The sequence below is a fragment of the Calidris pugnax genome, unplaced genomic scaffold (genome assembly GCF_001431845.1).
Source record: "Calidris pugnax isolate Ruff unplaced genomic scaffold, ASM143184v1 scaffold11, whole genome shotgun sequence".
Lineage (NCBI taxonomy): Eukaryota > Metazoa > Chordata > Aves > Charadriiformes > Scolopacidae > Calidris > Calidris pugnax.
In genome coordinates, this window is record NW_015090803.1 from 13,772,514 (window position 1) to 13,785,549 (window position 13,036).

A 13,036-nucleotide genomic window follows, 5' to 3' on the forward strand; every position below is an offset into this window, starting at 1 on the left:
AAAACAGCGGGGACCTGACAAAAGCAGCGACTTAAATAAACAGGGCCTTCCACTGCCTCCAGCCTGCTCTTGCCAGCCCTGGGGGGACGCTGGCCCACAGCCCCAACTCGCCCAAATTCTGCCAAGCTGGTATTGCCCCCACGGGCGTCCCTCTGGGGTTTTGTCCATGAGACCTAGCAGTAAAGGTTATGCCATATTGTGTATGATTAGCCTTTATTAAAAAAGAAACAAAAAAAAACCCAAAAAAAACCCCACAACCAAGGGATTGGCTATCGGATGATAGTGCTAACAGCGCTGTACTTTTCCTGCAACACCCTAATAACAACCCACTGGAACCTAACGCTGCCTTTTTGCTTCTCACCAACACTTGCATCTGCTTCATTATTTAAGGATGTCTCCGTGGACAGTGTCATCGAATAAGACAGAACGAACAATTATTAACTAAGCAGTGCAAAAAAAAAAAAAAAGAAAACAATGCAATTTTTAAACAGTGCCTTGCCTTGCCTCTTTACATCCACCTTCTAATTCTTCTCTAAATTATACTTTATACACCAGCCTGCGACCACCGATAGAGCAGTCAGTACCTGTCCACTGGGGAAACAAAAAATACCCTAACGTTAACAGTGTTCAAGACTACAGTATGATACAGTATATACAGGCAGCTGAAAGCAAAAGTCAGGGGATTCAAAATCAGAGAAGAACGTTTCATCAATCAGGTCTGGAAACTAATTCCAGCAATTGCTGATCTCAACAAGCTAGGAGATACGAGTTCTCTTTGACTAGCACTAAGCGATGTAATGTAATCCTGGGCTAATACAAAGTCTATCAGCTATTACGCAGAGATTTATGTAGCATAGTTGACTGCAACAGGTATTTTCTCAATTAGTGGCCATAAGGATGAGCTTCACTATGTTTTCAAGTGTGCATACAACACTTCTGCCTTTGTTAGACTCTTTGAACAGTAAATCAGGATTTGCTAGATCAGTGAATCAAAACACAAACGCTTATCAAAGCCTCGGAAAATGCCCGTGATGTTCAGATAATAACCTTAATTACAAATCCTGGAGCTAAATCTTTGCCTATTACCTGTTGCATAAAAGCAGCTTGCTCCCCAGATTCCATTTGCTGGGTTTGAACATCCTCATCACTGTCGGGTGGCTCCTCTTTGACTTTCACAGCCCCCACCTGCTGTCCTATCCTGTCGTCCGCGCCGGCACCGCCGCTCTCAGCCCTGACGCCGGTGGTGGGAGCTCCCTCCTCCTGCATGGACTGATCGCCGTGAAGCTCTTCCTCAGCTTCCTCCAGGTGGCTGCCAGGCTGCTTGAGCTGCTCAATGGACTTAGAGAGCATCTGGAAAGAGAAAGAGGGGAACAGCTATTGACTCCCTTCACTGACGCCAAGCCCCGAGAACTACTAGATTTGCACTGACAAAAATAAAGCTGCCGCAGCAAACACAGGGAGCCACACGTCGCTAAAATGTTTAAGTACAGGGAAAAAAGAACCAAAGTTCCTAAGCAAAAAGTCCCTTCTTACTCCGCAGGAGAAAATGCTGTGTACGTAGAGCGCTACGCAGTAATACCAAACTAAAAATAAGGCAGAATACCGAAAACGTGACACATCTGTTACACTGCTACAGCTGGTAATCAAAAGAAATTAGTCTCCCTTCATACTCTTCAAAAATAAAAGCAGGCTTTATTTAAATGTATTACAGCTCATTTTCCACAACACACAATCATAAAGGAGCTCTAAGCTGTAATAAAATTAGCGATCTGGTTAATATTTTGTTATAAGCAAATGAGTGAATATTCACACAAGCTTCTCTATCAATTAAAGTCGACAAAGGAGGGGTGACAAAGAGCTGTGTCAGTCACCTCTCCCGTGGCACAAAGGTGGCTGCCCACAACTGGACAGATTAAAGCTGTTGGTGTGTGTGTTACGGGTACCCCTGTTCCAGCAGCGATGCTGTAACACACCTACCCACACACTTCTGCTTTTCCACCATTAACTGCCTTTTTAAAGCTGCCAGGTGCTTGAGCGCTGCAATCAACAATAGTTTATGTTTTACTATTCAAGATGCATCAAATGTACTCCAAAATAGTCCAAATATAATCCAAAAAGCCAGAAAAAAAAATATCCCTGTTTTGTTGAAAGAGATGCAAATCAGACAAGCGAGAAAGCACCTGCAGGGTCAACTGAGTAACTAGCATTTATTCAACTGGCCTACTTGATTTCAACTAAATACTGCTTTGTATCACCAAGGTCAAATATACTGAGAGGGGAAAAAAACCCACCTTTTACCATACATCCTTCCCTCTTGCTCCTCCTCCCGATATCTATCCAGTCTTTCAAACTGAGTTTTAGTTAGTGCTATATGCTGAGTTACTGGATGGCTTCAGTACAGCTATTCTGTCACAAACATGGTCTAGGCTCGTTCTGCTTGGAAATGCATATAGAAAAATGCCACCCTCGTGAAGGGCAGGGTTGTCACGTTAACTATGATCAAGAGGCTACAGCTGGATTCAGGAACTCCCACAAAGTCAACAAGAAGGGCTGAAAGATCTGTTTGTACGGTTCCAGTTGATGCTCTGATGCATAAGCCCCACATCAGTGGAGAAACAAATTCCACAGTGGAAACCTACAGGCTTCGGTCACAGCAAACCTTCATTTTTGGGGCATAACGGGAGTTCAATGGCTTAGTAAAAAGAAGCAAAAAACCAAAATATCCCTTTTCATTACTGTAGTAACTGGCAAATCACACCACGTGTATCCTGCGTGCTGCAGGTGGCACGCTCTAAGCTGGAGAATCCTTCCTACTGCCACGGACGCAGACTGCCGCCTTTTATTAAGCAGCATCTGGAAAATTTCTCAGATCAAACCCATAAATCCTTCCCAGTTGTTTCTCGGAGGATGATGCTGAGCGAGAAGGCACCGGAGCTAACTAACTGTGTGTACTCAGCTCGGGCAGGTTCAACATCTGCGGGCGAGCCCTCTCCGACTCCTCGAGCAAGACAAGCCAGGCAGGGCCGGCGGCTTGGCGGGCTGCTCCCAAGCAAACACAAGCTGGAACATCTGCGTGACAGATAATCACATACAGCCCCGAGAGTCCCTGACGCTGAGCCATCTGTAAACCATTCCATGTGCCAGTTAACTTGCCATCAGGTGGGTTACTCTGGAGGGGAAGCCAAGAGAAAATGATTGCATGTCCGCAGCAAAGTTAAGAGACATATTTAGCTCATTACCGCTCTCCTTTCTTTTATGCCTTTTCACTTTTATGTCAGGCTCTTTCTTCTTCACGCTGCCGTGTGGCACAGAAAGCTGCTGAGCCTTCTGAGGCAACACGTGACGGCCTGCAGTATATAATCCATACATGGAGCACCTTCAAACGCTTTCGGCGTGCCGTCAGGGGAGTGATGCAAGCATGTAAGGGGGCTGTGGGGTCTGGAGGGGTATTTGTGTGCATTTAAATTTGTGGCGTCCCTGTTTTGGGGGCTGCTCCCACCCCATGGAAGTCAGCAGGCGATTCGCCCCAGACTTTGGCAACAGGAGGAGCCAAACAAATTAAATTTACTAAAACTCTGTGAAAGGCAAGTCTAGATTTACACAGTAGCATTTACAAAGTGCATTCATATTATCATCTTTAGTACAAAATCTTAGTAAAAACATCCTTTAGACTATGACTTTAACTAAGCCCCAGGCAAGGGGCTCTGGGGCACTACAGCCATGTCCTCTCATACGATGGAGCAGGATAAAAACGAGTGGATGGCAGGGGCAGGGGAGAACAAGCCAAAACCTGGAAACCACTCGTGTTGCTCACTCTGCTGAGCCACAGCTGACTGCTGTCTCTCTCTCACCACCACGCTTTCACATTTGCTATAGTGGTTTTTAAAGGCAGCTTGGCCCCATCTTATTCCAGTAACTACATTAGTAGCATTACCAGGAGAGAGTTCAGTTCTCCTAAGTCAGAAACATCTTATTAGATCTCCAGGTTCTACCCATGGAAAATTACATACCTGGAGACATGCAAAAGTATCAGTTTAGAGTCAATATCTCTATCTTCTTTATCTAAAGCTGGATTACACAGCAGAAAATGAGTCCTGAATGAAACACTGCTTAAGCCCTTTCACTCTGCAGCTGGATATTTCTGCTTAATTACGCTTAATGTTTAAACCTTTCATTTTAAACCTCCAATCATCTTTTCTTTTTCTGAATTTATCTGTAGGTATGCCAGGACTTTCTCTTCATTTTAATGCACATTTTTGATTTTGAAAAAGTGATTGCTTAATATGAATTTCAATAAGAGTACATTTTAAAATAACAAACCCATGGCTTATTTCACTAATAAATTAGTCGTAAAGACTGGTCTTTAACCAGTACACTTTACTGTTATCGCTATTCCAACTAAAGGAGTCACTCCAAAAAAATGGTTTCATGTTAATGTAACCTATATTTGTTTTCCTTTTATTTTCAGGAAATTAAACTGTAAAGGATATGCACGAGCCAAAGTAAATAGCGGCAGCAGGACAGGAAGCATTTACAGACATCAACTCTATTGTATGACTGCAATAGTGCAACCAAAAAAGACATCAAACACCACCTAACCTGCTGGCTTGTACCAAAAAATGGAAGACTAAATTTAAATACTCTGGACCGTGCGACAGACCATTTTCTAGGTCCTTCAGTCGCAGCCCCTGCCTCTGTTTTTCCTCTGTAATGATAAGCTTTTGCATAATACCATATTTCAAATAAAAGGTCTTTACAAAGAGACAAAGAACAAAATCCTGCAACAACCACCATACATTTCTTTCCTTAATGAATTATTAATTTTAAATAGATGGCAGTCATTTCTAAGAACTCATGTCTATACTTATAGAACACACTTTTTCTCCTTCTCTCCTACGCCAATGAGGTTACTTTGAGCAGCCACGTATGTTGTGAGCTGTACGGAAACAACCCGGCACCTCCTCACTGCTGTCTCTGTTACTCATGTAGTACAACGAATCTAAGGGATGTATTTATCTTTCAAAATCATTCTTCTGCATTGTGGCCTAAACACTGGTTCTCAATAAACAAGAAAATCCTCTGTTGAGTTCCAAACACAGCCATCTCTTGCTATGGTTTTGTCCAAATAATCCCCTGCTATAAACAATCTTTAAAAGAAGAAATGTGCTACCTCTCACCTGCAGAAGATGCTAGGCAGATGTGTAAGCTGGAAAGCCAAAAAAACCTCAGCTGTAATACGTTTAATGAAACTAGATTCATTTACTCCAGCTGAACCTGATCCAGCCTTCCATATTTCATTAAACATTATTCAGAGAAGTGAATGATTAATCTGGGTTTAACTGTATCTTTTCAATATTCCCATTGACAACAAATAAACTTTCTATTTTTCCACCAATAAATCAATAGAAAATTCCATATTATTTTTCATTTTTTAGTAACAAGTATCGGTCAATTGTGATCACAATCCAAAGCACTAATGAATGTTCACTTCCTATATATTTTTTGTCATGGATTTTTTAGGTCACGGTCTTGCCCAATCACTGGTTCCCTGTATAAAGATGCATTAAACCAATTAACATCCTGGAATGAAAACTGAAATCCAGGTACTCCATATCTAAGCTTTAACATTACCCATACTGCCCTCATACTTTAGTGCACACTGCCAACTGCCCCATTATTTTAACCCTTACTAGTCCAATACAGAGGAGGGTTTTACCATTGAAAACAAACTGTCAAAATGCTATGAATACATTGTCTTAAGAACACACATAGGGTTCCCACATTGATCAAATAAAAGCCTGGTTCCAGTGAAGATGGTGTAAACTCAGCTTCAGCAGAGGCAGGCCTTTATTCATCATACATGACAAAAATAACATTTAAAGATGGGGACCTTGTTCACGTACTCTTCATGCTCCGATTTCTGAGATTTTCTCGAACACAGACTTCAGCTAGGGGCTTTGCACCTACATTAGTTACATCAAAAGCACCCTTTTATCTCCAAGGGGCAGGCTCGAAGCTTTCTAGATACAGAGATACACAAATAAGATCAAGATTTTAGGGTTTTATTGAGGTAGTGGTCTTCTGGTACCCAATTGCAATAATATTAACTGGGGGTTTCAGAGTTTGGACTCCCTTTATTGAGCAGAATGAAGATCTGCAATGGTGATCAAAGGGCCTTATGAGGAAATAAGCTGTCATTTGGACAGAAGCATATTAAAGCTGACAACAGCAAAGCAGATCTTCCCTAAGACAAGCGGAGTTCAGGTTACTGCACATTCATTATTATTTTTTTCACCAGAAAGTTGGGACGAGGGTTTCTGCCCACTTTTGGACGGGATGTCAACATTTGCAGAATGTTTTCAGAAGGTCAGCGTACTAGATCCCACAGGTATAAATGTCAGACTTCAGTGGAGGTGTATACCCTTTCCCACATCAAAAGCCTGGCATCTGACAGCTGACCAGAAATAATCCATAGGGGATCTTCTTTTTGTTATTAAGGACAGAGGCACACCTCTTGGCAATGATTTGTTTCTTTTCAGAATGGAAATGATCCAGGGGAATTCTTTACCTCTGACCTATGTGAGATTTTGCTTGTTATCACCCTTGCAGCAGCGCTGGCTTGCTGCTGAAGTATATTCTTTTCTCAAAGAAAAGAAATAGCTTTTTAATACAAAATAAATACAGGATCAATGGGGTGGGTTGCTCTCTTCCTCTTTTTGTTGTTACAGTAAGATTCGCCCATATGTCCGCCAAAAAGATCTGACCAAAAAATTTTTTCAAGGAGTGCTGACACATGCCATATAATCTCAGCTCAGGGCAAACTTTCAAATGCTGGGTTCAGTTGAAATATATTAAAGCCTTAAGTACTTTAAAACATAAGGAAGAAAGGAAAGAGAAATGGAAAAGAAAAGAAGGTATTAACTTGCTCGATCAACTGGCATTTCATAGTCTTGACAGTTTAAAATGGTTGTGGTGTTTCTCACCAAAAAGTCAAGAGAATATTTGAGTACGCCTTATTAAAAAAAACCTACAAAAAGACTGAAAAGGAAGGAATTATACCTCTGTATAGATTTCATTTTACAGCCTATGAACAGAAGAGACAGAACAATGCAAAGTAACAAGTGCATGTATTCACTTGATACAGGCCCAACTTGTCCTAAGAAATGAGCAGATATTGGATTGCTTTGCTACATGGCCTAGAATATCGGCTAGTTTAAGGTTCAAATAAATCTGCTTTGCAGAGTTTAAGTGTGATTGTAAAGCCATGCAAATTATAGAATGAACAAATAACTTCAACTGTAAATAGAGGCAAGTTTTAAGAATGAAAAAAGTATATTCCACCATGCTAGGAAACTTCAAAAACGTTATGCAGGCACAGCTGTTCAGTCTGAACCTTCAAGTTAAAGAATACAGTTTTAATTTCAGTACTCGAAAACCACTCCCTGATTTGATCTTTTCTTGCTCTCTTGTGTATGGGCTACCCTTAAATTCCAGTTTTTAAAAATCAGGTTTTGTCTTTCAGGTATGTAAGAAAGCCCCCTGGCTTTCTGTATACTTGCAGAGGACAGAAACCTGATTAGAGCACTGACACTTTTGGTATTATTCAGAACAGTTCTTCTGAGAAGAACCCAGATGCTACAAACTGTAAAGTCTCATAAACCATCCGCAGCCTCAGATAAGCCACTGCTGCTGTGGCTGCCGCATGGTCCTATTCCCCCCTTAGGTGTTTGCTGCTCTGATGAGTTACTGTGCTCCTCATGAAGGTTGGCTGCTCTGGGAGTAGGGATAGAGGAGACAGAAGCTACTGGGACAAGGGAAGTAGGTTATGGAGGTTCAAGGCAACACAAGGCCCAAAATAAAATTAAATTTCTACTATCTGCATATGTGTATAGCCTATACACACAATAAAAACTAGGTTCACTTGGTTTAACAGAAGGAATTGTTTTGTCTCTTTATCACAAATAACCATGTGAGAATGAAAGCATATTTCATGTACGAGAGGGAATTATTCTCCTTAACATATATTTTCATTGCAGTTTGACTCGGAAAAAGAAATGTTACTAAAACAAGCATTATCCCAAAGCCACTGCAGTCTTTTTACTTCCTTATCCAGCCCAGTTCTTGTGAGGTGCAATGCCTTCCTAGTCCTGTGTGACCACGAATATGTTTATGCGACTCAAGTTTAATTTTCATATTGAGGACAAATGTGCCTATACACCACAGCATTCATCCCCAAATGCTACGGCAGAATTTATGTCAATAAGCATATGATCTAACAAAAACACGTTAGTTGAGTTCTTTGCTCTGTGAGGAATGCATGAACGGGATCAGTTTGTAGTGAATACCCACAAACAGCACAAAGACTCAGTGCTTTACCGCTAACAAATTCTTTTCTCTTCAGACAACTGAGGGCAGGTGAAATATTTTCAAAACCTGAGGCTACGAGATATACATATGCCATCTTGATTAAACATATGGAATGCATACTCAAAGAAAAGCCAACTGGAGTCCTAGTTGAGTAATCAAAACACCCAAGCTGAGAGGGGTTAACATGCCAGGATCAGCTCTGAACTTTGAAGTTTTCTGGTCTTCATTTTTCCTAATTAAGACAAGATTTAATAACCAAACCACTGTACAAACTATGTACTTAAACTCTAGGTTTGTTTCTAATTTTGTTGGGAATTCTTAGTAGATTCCAAAGAATCAGTACCCCCTGGGAAGTTCACCCAGTAAGGTGGATTTTTTTTCTTTTCTCTTAGGTAAAAGGGCTTAATGCCCATTTTTCATATTTTTTTTCTTTGCCATTGCCTCTTATATATAGTTATTAAGTAACCCTCAAACAAAAGAAGACAACTACAGACGCGTGATTAATCTATTTGAATTACTAGAGGAGTTCCAGCAAACAACTTTTGGAAAGCTATGTAGTAAGAGTAGGAAAAAGTTCTCCAGATAGAAGCATTTAATTACTTGCGTATCTTCATTTTAGAGCAGGGAACAGAATCACATTTGTTGTAGAAGCATTAGCTCCTGATAAATCTATTCAGATTCTGCCGCTCTTTGTTTATTAATGGATGCTCCCTTTTCTTCTTTTTCCTCCCTCAGAATAAGGTGCTACTCTACAGGGAAAGAGGGGCACAATTCAACTCTCTGATATTAGCAATTGCACATTCTTCTATTTCTCCTTGTATCATAATTTTACATCACCAATCTGATATTAGCAATTGCACATTCTTCTCTTTCTCCTTGTATCATAATTTTACATCACCATATAGAAAACAAACTTTCATGTTACTAATTGACTTGCACGGAAAAAGTTGTTTGATAAAAGCTGATCAAAAACTTCTCCAGATGCTTAATAAGTTTCTTGCACAGAAAAGATCAATGTAATCAGCTGACTGAGTTCCAGTGACTTATATATTTACTCCAAATGCTAGTCCACAATGAGAAAAGCTTAAAATACAATTTAAAGGCAGATGAATGGAATTATTCCTGAAGCTCAAAAGCGTGCACTAAAAAGTTGGATAGAAATCTAGTAATCTTTAAGGCACCATTTACTATTCAACAGGAAACCACCCGTAATTTAAACCTGTAAGATGCTTTGAACCCTATTTTGTTGAACTGTATTCTTACTGATGTCAAAAACCACAAATTACCTTTGCAGCACCATTTCAGAAAGCTGAAAATGAAGATCTATACAAATGTTTACACCAACTATGGATAAACGAGACACTCTTGCAAGAGCCTGTCTACCGTCCATGACCACGTGACATCAATACCTAAACTTCCATTAGTTTAGTTAGGTATTAGGTAGTTTTCCACTTTTACATTTATTGGAAATTCCTTGCTTTGGGAACTCACCTTATTCATGTGGATCTGCTGCTGGTACTGTTTCTGCTTCTCCAAAAACTGTTGATGTTGCTGCTGGATGACCAGCTGGGCCAAAGTGCTCTGAGGCAGAGGAGCCGACTGGGTTCGATTCAGTGGCCTGTGACGAGGCAGCTTGTGGGCAGCTCTTATGCCAGGGGAGACTCTCTCCTTCGCTGCCAAAGGAGACTGTGGATGAAGAGGAACCGCTCCTGCAAAACAGGGACATTTCACTCCTGCGTGAAGAACCGCAAACTACAAGTTCTAACAGGAGAGAAAGCTCTCAGGGAGAAGAGGGGTGTCTATCGCAGAGCTCTGCATCAGCGCCGATGCAGCGGGACGTGTACCACGTGCCTGGCCACGCTGGGGAGTTCAGCAGCTGCAAAAGAATGTGATGAAGTAATCATTTTCTCTTTTCTGTAATCATTGAATTCTTTCAGGCTAACAGACTGGGGCAGAATCGCTGAAGGGGGGAAAAACAAAGATGCTGTCGTTTTTGTTCCCGCCCTTCCACTTTTCCCAAGGGTTAGGATGCATAGTGTCTGTATTACCACGTTTAGTTAAATGTGAACACCAACGCCATAAAACCCAAATCATTCTCGTGTTGAAGCTTTGATCATTACCCGTCACGAGAAGTTTCTGCTGCCTCATTTGTTCTTTCAGTAACAGATGCTGCAAGAGAGCCTGGTGGCTGCTGTTGGGCTTCCCCTCCAAAGCAACGTGAGGATGAGTGGAGGACGGAGGAATGGTCCCCCCATACTGTCCAGCCAAGGCCACTCCTTGTCTGAGCGACTGGGTCTCCCCCTTCTGCTTTTCCTTGAATGATGATGAAGCCTGTCAAAGAACAACAGCACTGGTAACTACTCTCCATAGTATCATTCACATCTCTGCTTGATTAGATGGTCGTATGTCATACTTTAATGAATACACGCAGAAGAAAATGTTAACATTCCTATCTTACACTTTGACTGTGAGATGAAAAGGGAGGAAGAACATGCCGGTTAAATGTAGCACTGTGAGAAACTGAGTAATGAAACCACTTGAAAAAAAAATCAGTAATAAAAGCCAAAGCATAAGGAACGAGTAGTTAGAACATTATTAATGAAAAGATGGGACCTATCCTTAAAATTCCTAAAGACCTTCCCACAGCCTCCTGCACAGGAAAACAAGGGCATCAGAGGAAATAGTTTCCATGGAGTTTGGAATAGGCAAGGCTTGGTTTTTCACATAACTTTCCATCAGACAGCAAGCCAGTCAGCAAAACAAAGCAATTACCTGTAGTAGTGGGAAGCTATTACTTTTCCTGGAGCACTCCCTGACTCCCTGAAGGACAGCACAAATGTAAGTTTTACACCTTTGCAAAGTAAATTTTTATAGTTAAACTCTCATCTACAGAATCATCAAGAGCCGTTGCATGTGTGTGGCATTTTAAAGTGCCCTTTTAAATTGCACAGTTATTGATTTAAAGCTTTTGGGCTTTTTGGCCCTTCACCATTGCAAATTACTTTATTCTTTGTTCATTGTCTAGTTTTAAAAAAATATTTCTAAAAAGAGCAGTTAAAGCAGAATAACAATTTTTACAGCAAGAATAATAACCTAACAGAAATAAGCATGTTAAGGCTTATTATTACACTTATGGTATGTCATGGTAAAAACAGTCTCTCTGATAATCTGAATTCCATTAATTCTAATGAGGCAAACCAAGGTTTTCACTAATATTTTTTGGGTGTATGGTTACTTCACACTCTGCTATCACCCTTCTCTGAAAAACAAACACCAAAGCAAACTTTACATTCAATTTGCAACTGCTTATTCTGGTAACAGAAATAAACATTACTTGCATAAATCAACCCCTTTGTTTTTTCTAATGCCAAAAGTAATATTTGGTGCCAACTAGCCACATCAAAAGCTCATATGATTTCAGTGAGAAAATTTAAGATATTTTCATTTCCATTTTAATGTTATAAAATTACTTTGAAGCTAGTTATATTTTTTGTGAAATAGCTAAGAATTTTTTTGATGAAATCATCTGGAAAAGTAAGCACTGCTTTTCATGATCAGTGCAATTTTTCCATCCCTTAAAAATAATAATTTGCTTATAAATATCTCATGAAAGGCTTCTCGAGAACTGATTTAAAGCTTACATGAATTTCTTTGCAAAGTTCTATATCTGATGCTAAAATGCTGGATTGCAGCAATATATTATTAGTGAGAACATTAAATATACTGAAAAAGCCATAAAATAACATGAAACTATAAGTTGAAACTAAGTGTAGTGCTGGAATTAAGTAGCACTTATTACAAACTATAGTCGATTGTATAGATTTATTTTTCTTTTACATCATGGAAAGTGGTACTTACACCCCTAGAATTTTTACAGAAGATACCAATTTATGTTCTAAGAAATTTAAATTGCTAAATATTTTTCAGAATTTATACACTGTTGTATAGAACCACTATATAACTTCTTATATATACAATTTTTTGCTGGAAATCAGAAAGGGTAACTTTTTACAAATTTTCAGATATTTTACTGATTTCAGATTTCACCTCTAGGTTACTTGGTCTAGATCTAAAGATCCTTATCCATCAGCCTGGATTTCCCATACAGACCACCTCTGCATTTTCATACATTTCACATATTAATTTAACATTTAGCTCTAAATAAAGGTGATTGCTGGAGACTGAAGAAAGGGTATATATAATAACTTTTCGTTAAAATATTAAGCATTGTTACATATTCACCAATTTTATTTGTTTGATTGATAGCACAACCCTCAAATAACAAACCTAGCTGCAGAAATACTAGATTCTTCCTGTACTATGCTCCAGCCCAGCTTAGTTTGCTACTGGAATCTCATAAAAAGTAACAGGTGCTGTACTTTACCAGGTAGGGGTGATCATATAATTTGAACTTTTCTACCAAATTACCTCCTCATATACTTCTCGCCATGTAGCTCCCTACACCCTCCTTTCAGGTAGTTGTAGAGAGGGAGAAGGTCTCCCCCTCAGCCTCCTTTTCTCCAGGCTGAACAACCCCAGCTCCCTCAGCTGCTCTGCATAAGACTTGTTCTCCAGATCCCTCACCAGATTTGTTGTCCTTCTCTGGACCCGCTCCAGCCCCTCAATGTCTTTCTTATAGTGAGGGACCCAAAATGACATAGCACTCGAG

At 40.1% G+C, this 13,036-nt stretch overlaps 1 protein-coding gene across 11 annotated transcripts in view; it reads right to left on the bottom strand.

Annotated features, from left to right (window-relative positions):
• Nucleotides 1-13,036, bottom strand: part of HDAC9 (histone deacetylase 9) — a 479,210-nt gene that overhangs the window by 196,990 nt on the left and 269,184 nt on the right. For 7 of the 11 annotated variants that reach the window (XM_014937802.1, XM_014937807.1, XM_014937805.1 and 4 more), the window contains 4 exons: nucleotides 11,140-11,187; nucleotides 10,488-10,698; nucleotides 9,859-10,076; nucleotides 1,087-1,350 (listed from right to left, as the gene is read on the bottom strand). In XM_014937802.1, the coding sequence (XP_014793288.1) occupies nucleotides 1,087-1,350; nucleotides 9,859-10,076; nucleotides 10,488-10,698; nucleotides 11,140-11,187 (741 nt within the window). Of the gene's footprint in view, nucleotides 1-199; nucleotides 1,351-9,858; nucleotides 10,077-10,487; nucleotides 10,699-11,139; nucleotides 11,188-13,036 lie in introns of those variants that run through there. The other 4 variants (XM_014937804.1, XM_014937803.1, XM_014937809.1 and 1 more) reach the window with 2 other exon arrangements.